General features: G+C 48.0%; 1 protein-coding gene across 1 annotated transcript in view; it reads left to right on the top strand.

Moving 5' to 3' along the window:
- The window catches only part of IGSF3 (immunoglobulin superfamily member 3), a 94,402-nt gene that overhangs the window by 9,333 nt on the left and 60,251 nt on the right, over window positions 1-24,818 (top strand). The window contains exon 2 of the mRNA XM_027719148.2: window positions 18,304-18,681. Within this exon, the coding sequence (XP_027574949.2) occupies window positions 18,304-18,681 (378 nt within the window). The remainder of the gene's footprint in view (window positions 1-18,303; window positions 18,682-24,818) is intronic.

Here is a 24,818-nt window from a genome sequence, read left to right as displayed (position 1 = left end):
CCTGCAGGATCCCATTTACCTTTTAAATGGAATAATTTTTCAAAATTAAAGGGTGAATGCTTCCAGTTGCTATGCACATGGGGGTGCCCTAGGTTTGCTTTAGCTTGGGTGCTCTCAGGGAGCTTGGCAGGAGACCTTCACTGCCCCGTGACCACCGAATGAAGGAAGGACAGCACTTCCTGCAGTGGTTATTTGGATTTGTTCCTGGCTCTGGTGCTTGGGCTGATTTGATTTTTTTTCTTTTTTTTTTTATTTGATTTTTTTTTTAGCCTTTGCAGGGCAGCAAATATGTGATGGGAAGGAGATTTGTTTCCTTCTGGCAGAGGGGGAAGAGCTGTCTGAGGCTGCCCTGAGCTGTGTGGGGTGGTGTAGGGCAGGCAAGAGGCTGAGCTCGGAGAGGTTTGTTACCTCTTCTTGGAAGCATGCCCATGTTAAGCTTGTATCACCCTTCTGCTGGCTCTCCATTGGATCACAAAGCTGTGTCTGTCCCCCTGGGGTTTTTTTGGCTGGCTTGTTTTGAGGGAGGATGTAGGAATGGGAGGGGAGAGTGTGAGGAAAGATTTGCTATGTGTCAGATGCCTAATAGCTGCTCCAGCAGATCCAGTGGGATACCTTACTAAAAGCATCCTGATGATCTCAGTGTAATGGGCTTGAGCCTTGGAAGCCCGCTTGCTAGGAAGGGGAGCCCAGGGCTGTGTGCTGGGCTCCTGGAGGAGGAGGACTGGGTTGCTGGTAGGGGACGGGTCAGGCAGCAGGAGCTGCCTCAGATTCAGTTATGTTGGAAAAGACCTCTGAGATCATTGAGTCCAACTTTGACTGAACACCGCCTTGCCAACAAGACCGTGGCACTCAGTGCCACTTCCACTGGCACTTGAACGCCTTCAGGGGCGGTGACTCCACCACCGCCCTGGGCAGCCCATTGGATTAACATTCCAATGTTTAATCACCCTGTTTAGGGTGCCAGCAGGTACCCATCCCTCTGTGAGGAGAAGCTGGAGGGCAGCCATACTCGGGGCTTTGGCATGGCAGAGGAATGACTTGGGAGGCTTGGCCAAGCACCAACTACTGCTGTTACCTCAGAGATGTAGATTACCAGCGAATGCAGTTTGTCTGCATGCCAGCTGAGTCCCTGAAGAGATGTAATCTGAGGAAAGGGTAATTCTCCTTATAGAGGAACGTGGGTGTTGGTCAAAGAGGAAGCATGGAGCATGGCCAGCAGCTTGGCTCCTGGCAGCACATGTGGAAGGGAGAGGTGCTGGGGGGTGTGGCTCCCACCGTGGCTGCAGGAGCAGTATCTGGCTCTGCTGCTCTCCTTCTAACCACTGCAGTTCATGAGCTGCCAATATGTAGCCTCCTCTTCTGGCACAGGTGGAGGCCATAAAAGAGGTGGGCCATTTCTTACCTGCAAAAATGATGGAAGGGTCAGGTGAGAAGGGAGGGTTCATCAGTCCTGGAAGATACCACCGGAGCCATGAAGACCCCTGAGATAGGTGGGGGTGGTGGGAGACAGCGGGAATTCAGTTTTCCAGTGGATGGACAGATGTAAAAGAAATGCATGTACATGATCCTAAAAGTGCTGCAGTAGAGATTCTTCGTAGTTACTGGGGTGATCAGCATCGTTTTCCAAATCATCCTCCGTATGTGGATGCGAATCTCGAGTGTGGGTAGGGTGAAGTGAGTCTTCTGGGGAAGTATGCTAGCGGGAGGCCAAAAATAAATTATCAAAAGAAAGAATTGAGAAATTAACAAAGCTAAACGGATGTGTGCAGCTCTAAGAAAAGGGTGTCATATTTGAAAGCATATTTTTGAAAATCCATTTGCTTAGTCATCTTACTGATAAGTTAGCTATTTTTGCCTTCTTTGCTCTGATGACACTTTGCTGTCTATATAATGGGTTTAGCATCTGCATTCTTTTCTAGTGTACAGGGAAAATATATCTGCTAATTTTGAGTTGGCTTTGTAGAATTGCTTTACCTCTTGGCTGTGAAATAAGTAAGATACTGCTCTTAAAACTATTTTAAAGGAGAATAGCTGGAATTATTTCCCTTCTAAGCCATCTTTTTAACCCATCTCACATGTCTGCAATCAAATTTGAATAGAGAATATATTTGCCGTTTCAAGTGTAATAAGGACTGTGCCCTCAACTCCCCCAGACATAAAAGTCGTGATGTTTGGGTTCAGCACAGTAATCTACTGGGGAATGAATGCAAGATCAAGGGCATTTGCAGCTTTTTATTTCTTTGTGTTTGCAGGGACTGTGGCATTGCTAGCAGGTTGCTCACAAATGGTGTCTTAGATTACCTCTCTTGCAGGCAGCAAGATTTGCATCTTGCCATTCCTGTTTGATCTGCAGTGGTGATGAGAGCTGTATACTTGAATTCAGATTTTCTGAGTAGCAGTCTGCAGTCATTAGGGCAGCACTTAGACCCCAGAGGCTTTTTCCATGTTTTCATCCTGTTGCAGTAACTGTGTCTCTTGTTATCTTGTTCCTGAATATTTTCTCTGGTAAGAGGAGACTGTTTGTTGCAGCTGTTAAACCTCAAATGTCTTGAATCTCCCTTAGGGAAGAAAGGGAAGAGTTCCTGAGGTTTCCGCGTAAGTAGACTGTGGAAACACCTACATGTCTTTCCCAAGTATACAGCCAGGAGGGATTATTGGTGCTGTCCTAGTCAGCTGATGGATTCTGGGTGGTTCAGCTTGTGATTCCTCCCTTTTGCTGGCTTGCTGCGTTGAAGGGGTTTAGTAAGGAAACTGGGTCTTTTTGTTTGGGGTTTTTTTTGGCATGCAATGGTACTGGATGGCTCTGGTTGTTTTTGTCAGAACAGCATAGCTAGGAGGTGTCAGAGGAAATTATGGATGTTTGTTCGGTTTCCTGGCTGGATATACCATGGGGGTTTTAGAGAAATGTGCATTGAATAAACATTGGGTGAATCTCCTAGGACTAGCACCGCCTGGGAGCGGGTGTTGGGAGCTGTGCTTATCTTCATGGCAGGATTTAAAAAAAAAAAAAGATTGTATGAGAAGAGTTTTGTGCCCTGTGTTTGGTTCCCATCGGTTCAGTGATTTGTAATGTTCCTCCGTCTGTTCCCTTTAGAGCCAGCTGGCCAACCTTAGGAGAGGATTATCTGAGTAAAATTCTCCAAAGCTTATACTGCTGTCAGAATTCCTTCTTTCACCCTCTTCCACAGTGCCAGAGGCCAGGCTGGGCCCAGATGTGATCCATTGCTATGCTTAATGTGTTGGGGTCAACCCCTGGGCTCTCCAGATCCCCTTGGGAGATGGGTTGTGCCCCATTCATGCTGCTTCACTGGGTGGCAGTGGGTGAGAGGGCCCGGCCCTGGCAGAGCCAGCGAGGACAGAGCCTGCCAGAAAGGGAAGGAGCTCTGTCCCAGGTGGTGACAACTTGGCGCCTTACCTGGAGTGACCTGGCCTGAGATGGGAATCTGAGACAGTGTGTGCCATGGTCCCCTCACCCCTACTGCCCCCGGGGGTCATCCTCCCTCCTCGTGGCAGACCCAAGGGATGCTGTGGTTGCAGGAGCAAGTGCCAGGTTCCCCAAGGACTGCCTGTGTGGGCATGGGGGCACCTCCTCAGCCAGGGACAGACATGGCTTGGGCATGGGGGATGGCTTTTGTGTGCTGTGGGGCATTGCCCGGGAGCAGCCAAGTGCCTGTGGTGCCCATGCCTTGCCTTAGGAGCTTTAATTCTGCCTCCATGTCGGGAGGTGGCATTTCACAGCTGCTGCAGGCAGGTGCTCACAGAGCTGTGCTCGTGGGGGCTTAGAAACAACCAGTGGCAACCCTCACCACTTGCAGCCCACTGCAGTGAGCTGAGGAGGGGGAAAGGCCTCAGCAGCTCCTTTGGACGTGGTGTTCCAGCTTCCTGGTCCTGCATCCCTCTCCCTCCCTTCTCCCTGTCTTTGTGCTGGTCTCCTCCGGCTCTGTCAGTCCCCGACAGATCTGGAGCGTGTGTGGCATTTTGGTATGGCTGCTGTATCTGTTAAACTTGGATCAGTCGGTTGCTGTTAAGGCTTATAATCAGTGTAAAAATCTCTGGGGTGCAGCTATTTACAGAAAAAAGAAAAAAACACACCACCCTTCCAGACTTGCATCAAACAAGAGTTTTATTCTCATTAATTGAATTCCTCTAGAGTCTGATAACTTGGGCATGTTGGAATCAGATAAATAAAACCCTCCCTCCCTGGTAGCTATGTAAGCCTTTCCTTAACTCCCTGATCAGAGGGGACTAGGCTCTGCTAAGTAAGTAGCTGAAGATGAAAACTTCTGTATACATCTGCTCATCAGGGAGTGTAGGCAGGAGGATGCTCAGTGTGGTGTATCAGCAGAGGAAGGATTTACCTCATCCCCACCTCTCCTTTTCTCAGCTGAGGAGGAAAGATTTTTTGTTTAGTGACAAATGCTGTTTAGTCACCCTCAAGACACATAGTCTTGTCTACAAACTGAGGCTCTGCTTTCTTCCAGACCTTCAGATAAACTCACAGACCTACAAAGAGGCAAATCTGCTCTTGCTGAAGTCAGGGCATATCACCTTTGGAGCATCTCTTGGGCTGTGCTGCCCCATCTTATCACATGGATGCCGAGATGTGCTGCTCTGGGAGGCAGGAGAGTGTTTGGACTTGTGCCCGAGGTGTGGTGTTGCTGAGCTGCTTCTGTAATCCTGAAAAAATCCAACTTGCAGCTTTTTCCAGACTCCATACATCAAGGGAGACTTGTAGTCGTGTCCCTTTCTCCATCACATCTCTTGTGTGTAGCTCTTGTCTCGGTGCCGAAGACTGGGGCCCCTTTTGTTCAGCAGATGCTCTGGGTTAGTCCTGGGTCATTCCTCCCTGTGCCTAGATGTCTCATACTATAACAAGGAACCTGGCTTGCCAGCCAGCCTTTTGTGTGTCTTGGTTTTCAGCCAGCACCACTCTTCCCCTTCAGGATCTTTCTGCTTTCCTCCTCCCCTGGTGCGACCTTTCTTGTGCACCCTGGACTTGGATTTCGCCCCGCTCCTCTTCTTTTGTCAGCATTTCTGCCCCATAGCTGTTCACACTGCTGACGCAGTGGCATCTGCCCCCACCCCTGGGGCACTTTTTACACCCTCTCTCCCATCTCCTGGCTCCACCATCTGCTGCTTCTGCTCCTGCTGTCCTGCAGTGGCATGGAGCCAGCACGAGTCCTCTGACGATGCTGACCTCCCTGTCTCAGACAGAGTGCGGCTCCTTCCCTCTGCCTTGTCCCTCATAAACACTATAACTTCTCCTGCTTTACTGAATACTTCCCCCTAAGCCTGGGTAGCCCCTTGTCCACCTTCGAGTTTGCTCCTCAAACCATAGCAACTTTACAAAGAGAACTGGCATACAAATTAAGGGCCTGCCTTTACCAGTGTGTTTGCTCAGTCCGGCTTCTTTCTCCACGCTTTTTACAAAGGTAGAATTTCTAACCTTTTTGCTTGTCTTAAGGGTCCCAGGTCATTTTCCCTTGTCTCTGTCATTTGTTTTGCTGCTCATATCCTCTCTCCCTCAATGCAAAGCTGCTTTATCCCCTCCTCCTCAGCAGCTGCTCTGTCCTCCACAAGCCCCATGGGATTCTCTGTCTGGAGCTTTTGCCTCCCAGCTCTCTGCCAATTTAGTCTGTCTCTGTGATTTACTTTGCAAGGGTGTTCTTAATAGCCCCCACTGCTCTACATCTCAGTCGTGATCCAGCATTACCTTCCTCGACTTGGCAATTGCCCATGTGATAACCAGTTTTGGTCTCTTTCTGGAATGATTTCCTCCAAGTCGTGTTGTCTTTGCCACCTTCTACCTCTCTGACAGAGGTTTTCATATGTTTTTCATGAGTATACCCTGCCCAGCTTCAGGGTTTGGGGTTTTTGAGGCTATAAGGGGCCTATTCTGTGATGTTCTCCACCTCTTCCTACAGTCCCTCCCTCTTGGTAATTTTATCCACTCATAAAAGTTGGACTGGCTCTCTCTGCTGATACTACAAGGTAGTATTTCTGTTCAAATCAAAATCTTAACCTCTGTCTCTGGTGCTTACCTATATGCATGTGCATGCCCCTGTGTCTTTCTGCTTAAGTGTAAGCTGCAGCATTTCCTATCCATCTCTGCCTCTGAAATTCATTCAGGTTTTTTTGTTGTCTGCCGGTTCCCCTGAACTCTCAAATTAGTTCCTCCTCCTCTGCTGTGCCAAATGCAATATGCTTGTCTTCCCTTTTAAAGCCCTTCTTACCCTTGTTCTACCTTGTCTTTTTTAGTGCTTCTTCCCTCTGTGTGGTTTTTGATTCCCAGCCTCTGCCTCTCCTTGTGTTTCCTCAGGCTGGGTTCTCAGAGGAAGACGACTTATCTGATGGTGCTGCCTCTGCTGCCCCTTTCTGGATAACCTGGAAGCCCTTTGGCCAATTTTAGTCAAATTTGACAGGCGTAGAGAGCTTGAAAATAAACGAGTTCCTGCAAGTCTTGTGAACAATAAGTAGCTGAGTCAGGGGGTCAGCAGGGGACTGAGGGGGACCCTTTTCTTCAAGGGCTTTAGCAGTGCCTCCAAATGACTGTGCCAGCTGTAGGAGAAGCTCCAGCTGAAGCTTGCAGTCAAATCATTAGTCTCGGAGACAGCCTCCCTCCTGAAGGCGTAGGAAGCCAGGCTTCATTAAGTCTCCTGCTCTTATGGTTGTTTGCTAAAAGTGGTGGCTTGGAGCCCTTTTATTTTTCCTCTGTGTGATTGGGAGTAACCTGCAGCACTGCTTCACCTGCTGCCTTGCCACAAGGCTTGTTAGAGACCTGCCATCAGGGTCTCCCAGCAGAGAGAGACCTTGGCACTTCCTCACAAGCTGCCTTGCTCTCACCTCTTCCCTGGCCTCTCCTGACCCATTTTTTGCCTGTCTGAAGGTGCCGTTTCATAGTACAGCTGAGCTAGTGAAATATTGTAGCTGCTAATGAAAAGGGTTGTTTACCCCCATCTCCCAAAGGAAAAAAAAAAAGTGTTCCTGCTGTCTTAGTGAAAACAAATAACTCTTTCCTTGGGTCATTCTTTTTTCAGCTCGTCAGGCATGGGGAGGGGGGTGGGTGTGTTGCTAGCAATAAAGTGAGTGGGAAAGCAAGACAGCTTTTCTTCCCAAGGCAGCTGGTACCTAGATTAGCTTAACTGCACTGTGAAACCACATTTTTAAACGGAATCTCCTGGGACTGAGGGTGTTTTTGCCACTGTTTTCTCTGTAGGGGATCTGGCACAGCGAGGCTGCTCTGAGTAGGTGTTTTGTGGCGAGCTAAATAACTCATGGCCTATAGCAGCAGTGAATGCAGTCCTGTTGGAGTGACCTTTACAGGAGGGTTGGGATTGGGAGGGACCTCTGGAGGCCATCTGGTCCAAGTGCCCTGCTCAAGAAGGACTACCTAGAGCAGGTTGCTCAGGATCATGTACAGATGGCTTTTGAATACCTCCAGGGATGGAGATTCCACAACCTCTTTGGGGAACCCTCACAACTGTGGGTTGCTTTTTGTTTGTTTAATGTAAAAAGTGTTCTCCTGTGCTTTTCAGCTGGTGCATGGACTTGTTCCTCCTCAGGGAGGAGAATCACATCTGATTGTCCTTCTTATTCATTGGTAGTAGTATTGTGTTATGAATGTGCTTAGAGGGAATGATTGTACCTTTCTCCCATCGAGACTGGAAGCAACAGTAACATAAATGCCTCTGCATCCTTTTTCTTTTTTTTTTTTCTTTCCTTTTCCAAATACTAGAAAGCACCTGTCCTCTTATTTGAAATGAGAGCCTTGGTAATTTGGTGACAACTGCTGGTAGTCTCTGTAGCATGTCAAACTAATAAATTACAGTGTAAGGAGACGAGGAGTTCTAACATCTTAATTAGTAGTAAGAGGCAGCTGAAGAATCTTCCTGGATCTGTGTCTGTCTTTCAGGGGATGCTGTCTGACTGAATCACAAAGGTTTTGAGAGGCAGCGTCTTACTGCTGCTTAGTGAACAGGGAAGAAAACAGGAAAAATTTGTGGGAAGGAAATGGAAACTGCTGTTCTACGGCTGTGCTTCATATTCTCGCGATCCTTTGTGGTGGGGTGGGAAAATTATTTTGGAGAAATGCATGCTTTTAGCCAATATGCTTGACCTTGGGGATAAGTCAATTCGATGTTTACCTGAAAGCTCTTTCTGCTGAAGAAGAAGTACGAGATGGCAGCTTTGCCTTGCAAATTGAGTGTTCTCTCATGCTAATGGCCATGGCTGAGGGGCGAAAATGTTTCTTCAGCAAGCCAGAAGGAAGCGTGAGAGATTGCTCTTGGCTGCATTTATTTCTGGATATTACACTTCATAACTTCTTGCACTGCCATTCCTACAGAACTGTGTGCTCCAAAGGAGGACAGGAGCAAGTGCAGACCCATCCCTAAAGACAGAGCTGGAGTGCTGGAGGAATGCTGTGCTTTGGGAGGCAGGGGGGTGGGTTGGGATGTGCAGCAGGGCTGTTTGTCATCAGCTCTTCCAACCTGCCAATATTTAATAGATCATTGTTAAGTTTCTCTCTGTAGAAGGCAATCGATTTGGGGTTAAGCAATTAATAAATGGCTGCCTGTGGCTGCTGATTTGGAGGTTGAAAAGGAGATGCTCTGGCCCTGCCCAGAAGAACAAGTATGCAAGTAAAGGTCTGAGAGACAATAAGGGTACTGAACTCCTAAATGTCATCCATACCAAAGTAAGGGAAAATCTTTGGAGTCACTCAGAGCAAGGGAGTGGGACGGAAGTCAAATTAAGCATCTTCTGGGAGTATGGAAAATGGGCCAAAACACTGGAGGCAGTTTCACTGTGGAGATGGAGGAAAGCACTTGTGTATCTGCCCTTCCTCCTTCTGTTTCAAATGATGAGAGCAAGAAGCTTTGTTTTTCTTTAGGAAAAATAAATTTGAGAGAAGGAACCAGGCTCTCCATGGATCAGAAGTAGATCTCTTCATGAAAGAGAGGGAATTCCTTTAATGAGAGGCTGGGTAGTAAATGCTGTTTCCTTTTGGCAAGGATAATGTGAAGGTGAGATTTATGACTCTGCACTCTTTTCTCCTGGGAGAGTATTTTAAGCATCTGGGATGTTATGAGCTGAATTACAGCAATAATAGGGACATTCTGTTGTTTAATATTGGGAGGGATTGCAGAGCATGCAGGAAAACGAAAAAAGAAGTGACATTAAAACGTTATTGACTGTGAAACAAAATGAAGTTTCTTATTGTCCGAGAGTGAGTGATCGCACAGGGAATAATGTTTGACAGTTCTTAGAGTGACCCTGGATGTTGAACATGTAGGACTTGAAGACTAAAGAAGGATAATAAAAAGAAATACAGGGGCTGCAGGGCATAATGAACTATGTCAGAAATTTCCTGCCTAGCTTTGTTGCTCGAACAATTCCATTTCACCTCTTTCTCTTGATAGGCTGGGAACACGTACCAGCTAAAAGTTCAGCCCTCTGAAATGTGTGTTGATGCTCCATAGCTTTGGTACTAGCATGGCAATGCTGAATCTTTCAGAGATCTGGGAACAGTGTTAGGGCCACCAAGGTAAATGGTGTGTCCTTACACGTGTTGTAAGAGCTAAAAGAACAGAAGAAAAAAAACCCCCACATGTAGGAATCTTAGGAGACTTCACTTTTTGTGCAGGTCTACACTAAATCTTACAGTGAGTACTGTGGTTACAGCTTCAAAGCTCAGGCTTGGGAGGCAGTAATGAAACCATCACTGCTTTTCATTGGAAAATATAAAAGTAGGCATTGCCTTGGGCATTCCAGCAGACCGCTGTAAATGCTGCTGTGTATTGTAGCGCTTAACCAGACCTGGAACCAGCCGTAGTGATGTAAGTCACTGGGGCATGTATTCAGTGGGCTGTAAGCAAGAATAAACTCCTGAGGATAAGACACGAGGAGCAGTGCAAGTTAGAAGTACTGCGTGGGCAATCCAACACTTCCTGCCTGCATATTCCCAATATAAGTATAATCTGCCAGGGAGCTTCTGCTTGTGTATTTTTCCCATAATGATCAGGGTAACGGTGGTGTAGTATGCGAAGAACATGCTGATCTGAGTTGGAAAAGGGCTGCAAAACTTCTGTTCTGACCTTGGGGGAAGAGAAATAGTTGATTAAATAGGTTCGTGGGACGGGCTCTACTTTAAGTACGGAAAAGAGCCTGTAGTGGTACTGGAGCTCTCTGCCCTTGTATGAGGTTATTCAAAAACTGGTCTTGCCTTTGGTGAATACAAGAATTGCAGATTATTAGGGACTTTTTTTTTTGTTTCCTCTCAGGATCTTTGCAGGAAAACAGTAAAACTAATAAACAGTGAGTGTGTTGCACAAAGATATTTGAGCCTCCAACAATCATTTCCCATTATGGATCTGAACCAGCAGGGCAGCCAGCTCAGTCTGTCCCTTGTACATCAGCATGTGCTGTTATTCACCTTCTACGTCGCGTACACCTTGTTCCACCAGCTGCTTCAAAGTCCATGTGAAGTAAGACGGGTGAGCACCATGAGCTCCAGAGCTTGAGGACCTGTGTGCCCAGCCATCCTCCTTCCTTTTGTTAATACAAAATTAGAGGGTATTGCTCTTTTTTCTGACCACAGGAGTGGCTGGCTGGCTTCTGGAGGCTTAGCTCTGTGACTTTTCAAAGTAAAGCTGTACTAGATTAAAGAGTAGTTTCAGACTTCAGTGCAGCAAAGTAACTTTAAATCTACTTTCTGATGGGATGATGGAGAAGGATAGAACTGTGAGAGCAGGGAGATCTCGTGTCGTGCGTCCCCTGGGGCAGGTTCTGCCTTTGTTGTCCTTGAAAAAAGTAAATGTCTATCAGAGGAGGAAAGTAAATGTCTGTCAGAGGAAGCTGTAGTGTGAGAGACCTCAATCTCACAAAGCAGTCTCTCTGGTGCCTCACTTTCCTTGCTCCTGGGAATTTGAACATGTAGCTAGCTCCCATGACCAACCCGAATCTTGTCTTCTCAGTGTCCAGCGTAGATAACGAATTATTCCTTCATCCTTTCAGCATTTTTAGAAGTTTAAAGGTTGTAGTAATACAGATGATCTGCGTGATTCAAGAATGTGCCGTTCTAAGGTGGTGTTAAAACTAGCATATTTTAACATGCCTAATTGTAGACACAGAGAAGGAGCAGTTAGGGGAATGTGACATCCATATAGTATGTGCTTTGCTTAAAAAAGTGGGGGAAAAAATCACAAGGGTAGATCACATTTCACACTGTAGAATACCAGTGCCACACTGGGGAAAGTAAGGAAGTCTTCTGTCAATAAAAGGACCAGATCTGAGAAGAACCAAAGGATATAAAATGGCTCTGATCTTGGCGAAGGGGTTGGATGTCTGACTGGATGCATAATTATAGCAGAGGTACAAGACCTCTTTTACAGTCAGAACTTGGGAAGCTCGGCAGAGGCCACAACAATCTATGGTGATTAAAAGAAATGTCACCTCTTTCACATTTATTGAAAACATTTTTCTTAAAAGGCAGTAAACATCTGCTGTGGAAGCGAGCTGCTGTGAGACAGAGCAGTGAGCAGAGGTGAGTGAAAGCGGTTGTGTTGGAAGAACAAAGAGCTTCATTGGCGGCTCCTGTCTCGTTTGCCCATGCTTTGATATTTCCCCACTGATTGTGGTATTTCCATACCAATTATTGTATAAATTGACCCTGGCTGACCTCTCCACTTAGCCACCCTTAGTTGGCTTAGCAGTGGGAGGAATTAGAATGAGGAGTGAATTGCTTTTAGAGTTGGTTCAGGAAGGATGGTCCATGTGCTGGGAGTGGTGGGATGGTGGCAGGAGTGGAGGAGGATAGGGGATCAGGCACCCTTGGCTTGCATGATTTAAACATCAAAGGAAAAGGGTGGAGGATGGGGACAGAGTTGTTCTGCAGGTGGCTCCAGCCAGGCTTTCAGTACACTGAACTCAGCTGGCATGGCAAAAAAATATACCAAGCAAAATACTAGATTTTCCCAGAATGAGGCTTTACAGAAATAGGGGGAGGGCTCCCACATGTTTTCTTCTGATAGCATTGTTTTTTTCCATCTGGCAGCAGGTTGCAGTGTACAGAGATTGTCCCTGCTGTGACTCATTTATGCAAAAATTAAGCTCGAACCTAATTTTTATTTGTGCACCTTAACAGGAGACTTCACAGAATAGCAGGTGTGTGTTGCTAGAAGATTGTCTCTGTTCTGGTGTTGCCTGTTGGGACAGAGTCTGCCTCAGAGATTATATTGGTCTTCAACCCATGAAAAAAAGGTGATGGCTGCTTGGGGGAAATGTTCTCAGTGGCTGGACAATTGTGAGCTTGGAAGAGCCTTCTTGAAACGAGTTAGTGTTTTGTGGGTATCAGCCCCACTGTGAAGTCCAGAGAAAAAGCCGGGGCTAAGTAATGGGATCAGGGACTAAGTATAATGGGATGGCTTTGGCAAGAGCCAGCTGCATCCTCTCTGGGTGACAGAAAGGAGAGAAGAAGGGCGGTCCCCTGGGAGGCCTCGTGTGTGAGGGAGACTGAAAAATTAATCTGAATTAAGATGGAATATGAGCTTGGAGCGCATTAATTATCCCCGAGCGATTCACTGGAAGCGAAGGCCTGCGCAGGGCTGGATGCTCCTGTTTTGGGGTGGGGGAGTGGAAGCACTGAGGAGGAGCGAGTCGAGGGGAGACCTGTGTGGTGGTTGGGGGTAACCGAGTGTGCCCCGTCCCTTTGTGAGGGCAGCCAGCACAGGGGCTGCTGCAGCTCGGAGGCAGGAGGGCAGCAGTTGCCGCAGCCCGTGGTGCACTTGGCTGTGGCACCTGCTCTGGGGCTCTGCGTGCCCAGAGCATCTCTCAAGCTCAAGGAGATAAGACTGCTCTTTAGCACTTGAGTCTGAATTGTCTTCATTACTGGGGGACTTTCTGCCAGGTCCTGTGGTCTGCTGCAGATGCTGATTTGTCGTAGCCAAATAAGATTTATGCACGCTCCCCTTCCCTTCCCTGTGTACGGGCACAAGCTCCCGTGTCAGGGCTCAGAGTGTGTGGAGGGAGCCAGTTCAGATGGCCGTGCTCAGAGCAGAGATAGCCACGCTTCTAGAGAAAAAGCTGGAATGGTGCCATTTTTTAGCTTCTGTTGTAGTACAGCCAGTGCACAGTCTGCAGACCAGATGTGACCCATGTGGTTGAAGAGCATAGCCTGCGATGGCATGGGTTGCGAAGGGGCATGAGGGCAGCTGTGCCAGTTCAGACTAAGTCCTCCACCTAGCTCAGTATCACACCTCAAAAAGCTGTAGGCAGGCAGCTGTGCAACTCTGGCTTGTTTTGGAAGCCTCGCAAAACCAGTGTGACTTGACTATTTAGTAGCCCTCTTTCAAGTACTTTTCTCACCCGTATTTCAACCCGTGTCAGCTTTCCACATCCACGGCATCCTTTGGCAAGGACGTCCACAGATATGCTATGTGCAGCTGCAAGAACTGCCACACTTGTTATAAAGCCGGATCTGACCAGTTTCGATTGACGCCCTCGATTTTTAAACTAGAAGACATGGTAAATGGTTGATTTTTTTGACCATCCTTTCCATGGAATACGTATTTGTGTAAACCTTTACCAGATCCCCTTCAAGTCATCTTGTTTTCCAGGCTCCATTATTTCTGACATAGAAGCCATTCCCTGGTGTTTGTCAGCATTGTTGCTCTTCTCTTGACACGTTCTTGAGAGCACCTGTGAATGGAACAAACAATAGCAACAGCAACAAAACCCAGATGTGCGCTGTGTATTTGTGCAGGGGAAAGGGATCTCTTTGGAAATGTCTTCTGTCTAATAACTGTGTTCAAAGGCACAAATTAATTTTTAAAGGAAATTTAGGATTAGTATTGTCAGTTGTTGACAAATACTGCTTTAGAGCTTCTAAGTGAAGGAAAACTGCTGTAGAACTGCAGGGGTAGAAACACCCCTTCAAGCTACGTAATCCATTTGTTGTTCAGCGCTGTCAGCCCTACACTTATGGAAGATATGGAAAAATATAAAGATTTTTTTAGTTGCTCCTAGTGATTAGACCCAGGATAATACTCCTAAGAGCTCAAGTTTTTCCTTTAGATTAAATGACTAGTGGCAATAATTATTGATATGTAAGATACTTTGATGCAACTGCTGTAGTGCCTTTGGATGTGGTGAAGACATAACCTACACTGTTCTGAGATGGGGAAACTGTTTGCACAAGAGGTTCCTCATAATCCTGTCATGAGTTTTTATTTATTCTTTTGATGTGTTGATGCTGTTGCAGAGTTTCTGTGTGCTCAGCCATCCTTTCTTTCATTACACTTATCTTGCAATAAGCCTTGAATCAATGTTCTCAGGTACAATTTCACACGCTTCTTCTTCTGAAAGGGACCTGAAAGTCCACCTCCTTCCCAAAGGGTAAATGTTTGGCACTTTCTGAAACGCAGCTTCTTCAAACTGCTTCAAATCAGGCACCTGAAATGACCAATTGCATGTGGAAAACCTGAGCTCTGCATATGGAAAGGTCAGATCTCGCCATAGTTATCTGAGGTTGCTGTGAGGGTACAGATTTTGCAGAGACACTGTGTGCTCAGAAGCTGAGCTGCAGCACTCCTGAGTGAGATGCCTGGCTGGCAGGGATGCCTGATGCTTCTTTCTTGCCCATAGGTTGAATGGAGAGGCATTTGAGTCCTGGCTGTGATAGGACAAGGGAGACTCGAATGACTGTGTGACTCTGACGTTGCATTTCTCCTTTGCCTTTCCCCTGCTTTTCAGAGCTGCTTCCCTTGACATTTGCTGTGGCCCTGGAGCCTGCTGGGCGGGTTGGCGCAGGGGAAGTGCAGGGACCAGGCATCTGCAGCCTCCTAGGTCCTGCATTGTCCCTTGTTTCCTGACCTTGAGTCTAATCACCCACCTCTTGCCACTGCTGCCTCCTCTTATCCCCCATGCACCTCCTGACTCCAGACGGGGCTTGGGAGACGGGTAAGCCAGCGGAAGTGTTAAGAGCTGCCTGACTGTTGTTTGGCTTACTCTTAGCTCAAAAGGCTGGCAACAATAGCCCTCATCTGTAGGGGATAAGGATCAGGGAACACTTCCTCCTTATCTCATGAGATTTGCTGTCTTTTGGAAAAAAACAGGCGCACAAATCTATAATTTCTTATTAATTTTAAAGTAGTGCTTGGCTCGCTACCTCCTCCGTGTCAGCCCTTGCGTTGTCAGTAAATCATGTTGGATTTGCAATTAAAAGCCAGCTGTGCCAGCATGGTACCAGCCAAATGCCACCATAACTGCCTCCTGGGCGTCCTAGGGAAGGTGTGGAGTGCACAGCTCCTCCTCCAGTGAGCTCTTCTCTCACTTCAAGAGGGAAAGATAAGAGTTTAAAATGGGATCTCAGGCACATTATTTTTTGTTAACCAGAATGCTTGCTTGCTAAGAAATGCAGTTCTTCTCTGGATTACGGTGTGTTCGTGGATATAGCAATTCCCCGGGCTTGAAAAATGCCAAACATCATACAAAAGGCAACTGTTTGAGGAGAGAACTTGTAGTGCTGGATGTCTGCCTCAGGCTGATTGTTTTTGTCTTTCCCTTTCTTGATTAAAATAGTTTGTTGGAGAAGTATCTTTGCCTCTGCACTGTGGAGTTCTTTTAAGTGTTGAAAAGCATTTGTGCCCAGCTGTGTTGGAGCAGGAGTTTGCAGCCAGGCACAGGGAGCAGAACTGTGGACGTGCTGCTCCTTGCCCCTCTGGAGATCCAGCCTGTTCCTCCAACTGCTCAGCCTTTGCATCTGTCTCACTTCTGGGACAGCAACTTGCTGCAAGTTGTAACAAAACTCTGGCTGTTTTGTCTTCTATCCGCACTGGAGCTAGGCAGGAGTTTTTCCTGCGCTGTCTTCTTCTGTCCCCTCAGCTGCCTGGGTTCCTGGAGCCAGAATGGGAATAAAGGAACTCTTTGGCTCTTAACTCTCTCACTTTTGGTTGGATTAGGAAGGTGCAGCAAGAGGGAATAGGAGAGGAGGAATGTCTCTTCTAAACCTGGAGGAGGACTCCAGGTTTTAGGGTTAACAGTCAAGGTCCCAGAAACCACTGGCAAGGGAAGAAAGGAAGCGCATGTTAGTGCTGGCCATGGGAGTGGTGGGATTTGACATCTACCAACAGGTTGCCTCCATCAGGGCACGGAGATCTGTGCTGTGGGTCTCCGAGGTTGTGATATTGCCAATGAGCTCTGGAAGTGCCAGCCTGATAAAATGATGTTTTTCAACTGGTTAGCTGGAAAACTCCTCAAAGAATTCCCATTGAAAAAATCCAGCGCTGTATTAAAAGATTGCACAACAAGGTCATGCACTTAGCTGGCTAATACCCGGATGAGTGTCGTGTGTGCAACTTTTAATTCCTACCGCTGCATGTTAGATTTGTGGTGCAATTTTTATTGTGTCGTTGCATGTGGGGTTATCTGCATGCTGTAGCAAGGCTACATGTGAATACAAAAATTGGATTATGAGCTGTCTTTAAGTGTGTAATAAAGATCTTACCCTTCCTGCTGCTTTAAAAACAGTTTACTTCAAAGGCTGCAGTATTTGCTTTGTCCTTTGGCCTTTATGGAGTGAGAGAAGAGGCTGTCTGCACTTAGATGTGTTAGTTGTCTCTGGTGGTACCTTTCCTCAGGATGAAGGCATTGGTACAGCAAACAGTGGGGGAGTGTTTGCCTCTGTTGTTCCTCTCCCTGTTTGTTTCAAACGTGCTAGCTTTCCCTGGTCCTCCCTTTAAATCATATTATTTCATAAAGAGTAAAAAGAAACATAATTTGGAGCAGCAGCAAGCTGAGCCCAAGTTAATAGTTTGAATTGCACTCCATCTGTTCAGCTGCATGCCCTGATGGATGTGCTGAACCCATTTTTCACAATTTGTTTTAAGCTGCTAAGAACCATCTCTCCTGGCTCCAGTCCAGGCTGGCTGTGGAGGAAAACTTCATATCTGGACATCCCTGTCCAGAGGGTGGGATTGAATCAATAATCCCCAGATGCAAGGCTGCCTCTTCACCTGCAAGATGCCAGTTTTTGAAAGGTTAAATTCTTCTCTGTGCTTGAACATTGTTGTTGAAAATTGGACGGGGTGGGGGGGAAACCCCCAACATACACACAGAGTGGATGAAATTTGCAAACGTGATTATGCAGGACCTGCTTTAAATCGGCTTATTGCTGTTTTATGATGGCAAGCAAGCAGTCACAGAAGCCAGGATGATTGGCCTTGCCATGTGTGCATGCTGCTGGTAACTCAATAACCGATGAACACCCACCGTGGTCTCCAGACCTCGAGCCTTTGATGTAGCAACAAACAAGATAGATTGCTGTAATTTATCCGGCCCCTGGAGGGCTGTGCTGGTAATGTGCCATGAGCCCAGGGGCCAGCCATCCATAATCTGTGTAAAAATACAGTGGATGGCAGTCACCGTGCCGCGGGGTTGTCTTTGTTTGGTGCTGCACACGTCGGTGTGTGTACAACGCACTGCGCCGGGTCTCGGCTCCAGCTGCCAGGGGCGGTAAAGCCTGAGTGTAACAGTGCCCACTCCCTCCATTTACTTTAATGGGTTTTGTTGTGTACTAAATACACACCTTTCAAATGGACTTGGAAAGGCAGTGCTGGAGACCTGGTATTTCTCTGTGTGCCTTTACAAGCGTAGCAGAGACTGGAGAAGGTGTGCTGGGTCTGTGGGAAAAAGAATGGGATTTTGTACCAGCTGAAGCCTCTGGCAGGTTTGCTGATGGAGGACAGGTGCTTGGGGCATTGCAGTTGGGTGGCCCAGGCGCCGAAGGAGAGGGAGTGTGGCCTCCTGGCTTGCAGGTGGGCCTCTCTGCTGGTAGAAGGTAATCCTGGTTGGGCTGTGCCAGGAGATGAGGGAGTCACTGCTGAACAGAGTAGCCCCAAGCAGCAGCTCCGTGGCTGCCCTTAACATCTCCTCATGCCCCCTGGCAGCAACCTGTGCCTGGAATCACAGCATGCTTGAGTTAAAAAGTAAAAGTAGTCCTGAAAACAAAGACCTGTCGCCTCGAGCTTCTGGTTTGTTACTGCACAGTGCAGTGCACTTTCATGCGTGGATTCTTAACGCTGCCCAACAAGGGGTTTATGTTACCTCAGCACTGCTGCTTTCATGGGGCATTTTAAAAAACACTTCTGTTGGGTCAGCAAGAAAGCTGGGGGTGCTGTGCCTGAGCCTGACGTGCCAGCTGTAAATGGGGTGTGAGGGCTTGCCGTGGAAGGGGTAGGACGGGTATATCCGGGTGAGGTGCAGGGATTGCTTGTCGGGAAGTAACACTGGGCTCCTCTCCTCCCACAGGCATGGCACTGGCCCAGCGGCAAGTGACCGTGCAGCAGGGACCCCTGTACCGCACGGAGGGCTCCCACGTCACGCTGTGGTGCAAGGTGAGCGGCTACCAGGGCCCGGCGGAGCAGAACTTCCAGTGGTCCATCTACCTGCCCTCGGCCCCCGAGCGGGAGGTGCAGATCGTCAGCACCGTCGACCCCTCGTTCCCCTACGCCATCTACACCCAGCGCGTGCGCGGCCGCGGGATCTACGTGGAGCGGGTGCAGGGGGACGCCGTCCTGCTGCACATCACGGAGCTGCAGGACCGCGACGCCGGCGAGTACGAGTGCCACACGCCCAACACCGACGAGAGGTACTTCGGGAGCTACAGCGCCAAGATGAACCTCGTGGGTAAGCTGTCTGGGGCAACGGGGGGTGTCTCCCAGCTGGAGACACAAACCATTGGACCCCCCATGTGCAATGGGGGAAAAAAAAACCTGTGGAGGAGAACAGGACCAGAGAACAGATGGCACAGTGGTATGAGTTGCAGGGAATCATGGTATAGAGATGCAGGACATACCGAGCTTTCTCTGGTAGTAAGACCCTTACGAAAACGAGACACCAGGCAGCATAGCCGGGCAGAGGAATGTTTGAAGCCATGGCTGAAAGAAAGGCACATGTGAAACTGGTTTACGCAGAGGAAGAGGAGTAGGGAGTCTGCATCAAATGGCACAAGCCACAGAGGAGAGAGCTGTGTGTGCTAAAGGTGGTGAAATAGCGGAGCGGGGAAGAGAGGAGCGATGAGGAGTGGCACGTAAAGGGAACAGGAGAGATGGTCGTCTTCAGGGTCTTAACAGAGGGCAGTGCTGAATGCAGCCTGAAAACAGCACACTGATCAGATTGAGCTATTCGTAGATGACTGTGGGGAAGTTGGTTTGGTGGTTGGGTTGGTTTTTTTTTTTGGTCTGTGTTAGAAAAATCAAAAAGAGGTTCTTTAAAATCTGGAGTAATTCCACAGCACCTCTGACTAGCTGATTTGACCTTTCCAAGCTTCAGCTTTGCTTTTCATACCTCACAACAGGGTTGTATTTGAAGCGTCTAACTCAGCTAACAGCAGTCAAATAGCTTCCGTCAAACTCTTTGGCTGAAGGACCCCTAAAAGAGCTCCTTTGCAGCAGAGGCACCCCTCTAGCAAATTTAAGCCCACAGACAGCAAGCAGGCTTGCTTTTCTTGGGGAGGAGATGTCTGTGAGCCTGCAGCTTGGAAACCACTTGGAAGTTACCCAGCTGTGCAAGCCGGTGAGGGCGTTGCCGGTTCAGGCGTTGTTGACACAGGGAACCCAGTGTGAAAGGAGCCAAGGTGTGATTTAAATCACAGTAGCTCCCTTCTGGGTTGTGCTTTCTGCTTCCAGCTTGTGTGGCCTTGGCTTCTGCTCTTCAAAAGAGCAGCCACTCTCCCGGGTGAAGTCCCACAGTATGGGTGCAGGTGCTTATTTAGCTGCCTGCTTTCCCACCTGATGTCCATGAGCAGCGCGGAAGTAGATGCCTAAATACTCTTCTGTTCTTTTGTAGTTCCATGATTTGCTTCGGGTGTCCGGATTTGCAGTTCCCACTTCAGTTTAAACAAGACTGAGTCAGCACTGCTGCTGTAAGGTCACCTGAGGGAGTGAAGCCCATTGAAACCAACACCCGCTGAAAAAAAGCACCTGTGGGCAGGGTGAGGTTGCAGCAGTCAGAGTTGGATTCTGGGTTGCTCTGCCAGGGAGCTGTTTTCCCTGTGGAAACCTGTGAGCTGGGTCCTTACAGGAGAGGCACTGGATCAAGTGAGAGCACCTGGGTTAGCCATGAAGTGGGGTCAAGTTCTTCAGGAGGGGGATGCAGGCAAGCATATCCCATGGCTGGACAGCGGGGAGCTCCTCCACTGCTCTCCCGAGGTTTGGGATGCCAGGACGCTCCTGGTTGTAACCACAGCTCAGCAACTGCTTTGGTGACCAGCCAAGGCTGGACTGGTTCGCTTTTGCTCTGACCTGCCCTTGCCACAGGTATATGCTTGTAAGATCTGGGACTCTGTAGACACCTACGAGTAATGCTTTGAGGACATTGGCTTCGGGGCTTACATGTGTCAGAGATACTCAAGAAAATGAATCTAAAGTAACTTTTAGTGGATTAGTTAAATCACATTATGCCCCTTCATGGATGCTTGCGCTCAGGATTTGGGGTCCTAATTTGGTTTGGCTTAATTCATTTCTGAAAATTCACTTGAGAGATGACTTAGGGTCACTTGGCTTTTGAATGTGTGCATCTGTGTAAGGTGTTTTCTGTGGTTTAGACAAACTCTGACAGAAACTGAATTTTCCAGAGTGCTTCCTGTAGACAACAGGCCCTTACAAAGAGCCTTCCCTCTGGCTCCCACTCTTGTGAACCAGTGCTGACTTCAGCCCTGTTGGACCCTGAAGTCCTGCCAGGGAAATGGGCTTCTCTGTGCAGGGCAGGACAGAGCACGTGTCCTTTCTTTTTTCCTGCTGTTTTAGCTCTCAGCTGCAGGTCCTGGATTTTCAAGTTGGCTTTGTTTCTCCAGACAATGTGTGCAAGAAAAGGTACACAAGAGCTAAATGAGAGTTATTGTTCTCATTTTCTCAGAACCAGAACCAAACTTCTTTTTTTCTTTCATCCAGTTATGAATTTTTAATTGACTCATTAGATTGAGTGGCTCCTTTTTGGCAGTGGCGAAGCCTGAAGGGAGGCAGGTTTGTTAGCGTCTCTGTTCTCTCCATTTATGTGTGAAATGGATGGGTTTGAAGCAGTGTTGATATTAGACTTGCTGCTCTGGCACCTTGGACCTGTTGTGTCCTGTGGTTTGAGTAGAGAGGTGAAGGAATGTTCCTCCCCTTTTCCACCTGTGTGACACAGCCCTGTGATGGGGGAGCTGGATGGGACACTGGTGCAGCAGCACGTGGGGCTGCTGTCTCTGCACTGGGACATCTCAGCTCGCAGCAGAGCAGCTGGGATATGTCTCTGCTCCTACCATCGTGAGCATTATTGACAGCCATGTATCCAGAGCTCTGCAGCTGCTAAAAAATAATCTTGTCAGCTTCAGCAGTGTGCCAGGTGGGCTTGAAAGTACACTTCTGTCCACCTCATGGTTGGTTCTCCCTCTCCCATTTTTGGTGTTTCCACTCAAGATTCCTTTTCCTTCCTTGGGATCTTGGCCAGGATCTAATACTGCTTTGAGGACCTGATGGCCTGGAGTAAGAAGTACTCCCCAGGCACTCTGTGGGCCTCTTATCTGAATTTAGGCATGCAGCACAAGTACTAATCTCACTGAAGCTAGGAAATGAGGCCAGTCATGTGGTTCAAGGGCCTTCTGCCATGCAAACATGTGTATCAAGGCTTAATCTTTTTCACCAGTCTCCGATTTCCTTTCCTTGCTTCAAAAACAAGCCTTTCTGTATCTTGCTGCTCCTTTTCTAATCACCACCTGAGCTGTGTCATTGGGAAGATGATGTACCTGTGCTGTGAGGTGTGTTAGGAGGAAGAGTTTAGGACATGTCAGTCTGAATTTTGGGTGCTGAGGGAGGTGGTAAAAAAAAAAAAAAAGGGGGCTGCAGCTCTTCAGGATGTGGTGGAACCACGGCCTTGTGATTGATTTATGAGAAAGGATTAACCCATGTGCAAGGTCTGCAACTTTGTGTGCCCTCAGAGTTCAGTTCCTTGAGGCTGATGCAAAATTGTTGAGGCTGGTTCATGCTCTTTTACTCAGGGTGGGGGGAAAAGATTTTGGAAGATCTCACAAGTGGCCTCCCACTCATTTAGCACCAGACTCATTGCCTAAGATAGATGTTCAGGCAATATCTGCCATCAGAGGACAGAGAGAGACAAATCTGGAGAGCAATTCACGTTTGTTTAAATTAAGTGCATCCTTCTCCATGTTGACTAAAGGGAGAGCCTAGATGTTAGACTCATGCTAGGCAGTAGTGGCTGAAGACTTGGCTACTTTTAGAAACTTCCCCCATGAGTCTTCTGAGCAACTGATGGGAATTTTGGCTTTGTGGTTGAATTGGGAAGGCACTTGAGCATACTGAAGAGGGGAGTTACAAAACTTATATTTGATTGATTGAATAGGGGACCTGGGGACCATATACACCTGACTGGCAATTGTACTGGGACCCTGGCCTGCTTGTTGCAGGCTGTGAGAAGTCTGTGGGCTGTTTATTCACTTTTGGAAGAAGTTAAGGACAGCAGAGGATTTGCAGGTGAAGGGAAGCAGCATCCCAGAAACACAGCGTGACCGCTGACAGGACAGCAGTATTTTCCAGAAGAGGAGTTTTCTTGTGCAGTTATTTAGGTGGTGAAGCTGCAGGGATGGCTGTGCAAACTGAAATAAATGCTGGTTTGTGCTTCTCACATTGATGGGTAAACTTGTGTTTTGCTATAGGGCAGAAATGAGCACGTGGCAGTTCCTTCAGTGTGCGTGAGTCACTGCAGATTTGTACTCCACTGTGTCTCTGCAATGAGTTGTTTGTGTGCCTGTACCCTTACTTAGATAACAGCAAAGGGGCCCAGGTCTAACCTCTTCAGAAGCTTCAGACTTTTATCTCCGTGTTTTTTCATCTGTGCTCCCAAAAACGTTGAGCTCTTTTTCAGAGTAAGTGATTTGAGGGAAGAAATCAAGCTTTGAGGTTTTTCTTAAACAGGCAGTGATGGAGCAGGAGGAAAGGTTTCAAAGCACTTGAGGGGCTGGCAGCCCTTTTACTCTTTATTTTGGGGGAAGCAGCTGTACAGCATCAAACCCAAACAAGATAAAGCAAAAAAAATGAAAGGGGTTTGGATGGGAGGAGAGACCACGGTACCACAGACTGGGAAGAAGCCATTTCACTGCAGACTTGAAAAACAAGGAGCACTCAGACACAACTGCCTCTGCAGCGGGCAGGAGCTGCTGTGTAGTTGGTAGTGCCTGCAGGGATGGTCACCAGCATCTCCTTCCTGCCAGGCTTAGGTGAAAGTGAGGCAGAGAGGCTTTGTGCTAGCTAGGTGCTATTCAGGGGTTCCCTTGTCTGCCCTCTCAGCCTGGCCACACTTCTGCTCTCTGCTACTTCACTCTGGTCTCACCCTGCCTGGGTAGGCTGGTGCCTTCACCTCTACTCTGTCCCCCTGGTCCTGCATGGCTGTGATGGCTCCCAGGGGCTGGATGTGGGGTTTTTTTTGGCTGGCAGCCCCACTGAAGTGGAGTTTCAGTGTCGTGCCAGGCTTAGGAGTGGTGGTGGGCAAGGGCATTGATGGGATGAAGAGCCAGCTGCCTCTTTGCCTGAGATCATGCTGGCTGTGGCTCTGCTTGGTGAGGTCTTGTCTCCTGATGCTGAGCTGCCCAAGTTGCTTGTAGCTTTCTGCACACCAATAACCAGTCTTCTTGAAGGGATTGTCCTCTGTGCCCTTCAGCTGTGGCATATAACTATGTGGCCCATGGCTGGGACAGGGAGGATGTCTGTAGGGTGTGTGTCTGAGGCTTTGGTGGCACAGGAGCTGCAAGAAGGATTTGTGCTGTCCAGATGCTGAGCACTGGAAGGAAAGGAGCTGCATGTCTCTCAGACAAGCACTCAAGAAAAGAAAACAAGTCTTTCGTTGAACTCCCCACCAAAAGCCTCTGGAATCTCTCTGCTGAGAGATAAAGAGCATGTAGGAGGCAAAGAAAAAACCCAGGACTTTTGTTAGTCCATACCAGCTGCTGCTGCATGTCACCAGCAGCTCCCCCTCTTCTTTGTCAACTGCTGCCATACGTGATCTGTCTGTGCACAGAGCAGAGGGAGAATGTCACGGCACAGTTTTGCCAGGTTTGGGAGAGTACAGTCTGCTCCTGGGAACCTGGGGGGACTCAGGGTGAGAGCAGTCACTTCTTATCATGTGGACCTCGTGGCTGCTGGTTTATTCCAGCTGTCAACTGGGCTGAAGGTGGGTTTGCTTGAGGGAGGTGTCGAAGAGAGAGATGGCAGCTTCACAGACAAGCATCTACCAGTTTTGATAGAAGTCTTTGGGGGCTCTTCTTTCTGTGCTGCCTTTTTGTTTTTCTTCCTCTTCACCTGAGAGACAGGGAAAAAAGTGTTTGTCACTGTAGTTGAGTGAGCAGCTTGTGTCCTGGGGAGACTGGGCTTTTTGCAGATGAGGAACAACAGGCAAAAATCGAAACAAGCAGTTCAGCCTGTCCTGAAAGGTTGCACAGGCTTCATCTCTGGAGGGTTTCAAGATCTGACAGGATCAAACTCTGAGCAGCCTTATAGCTGACCCTGCTTGACCCCGTAGTTGCACTACAGACCCCCAAGGTCCCTTCCACGCCAAATTGTCCCATGATCCTGTGATGAGCTGCTTGGCTGTGATGCAGTAGGAACCACTCTTAGGCAGCAGTTTGGAGGGAGGGTGCTAAAGAATGGAGTTTGGAGGGTCAGTGCTAAATAACGGCATAACATTGGTGATCTCAACCTGGGGAGAACGGCAAGGACCTATTGTACATCCCCAAATGCTTTTTTTCTGGCGTAGTTTCTGTATTTCATATTGTT

Source organism: Pipra filicauda, unplaced genomic scaffold, assembly GCF_003945595.2.
Source record: "Pipra filicauda isolate LSUMZ 115617 unplaced genomic scaffold, ASM394559v2 scaffold306_size1276767_pilon, whole genome shotgun sequence".
Classification (NCBI taxonomy): Eukaryota; Metazoa; Chordata; class Aves; order Passeriformes; family Pipridae; genus Pipra; species Pipra filicauda.
This window is presented reverse-complemented; position numbering and strand designations above follow the sequence as displayed.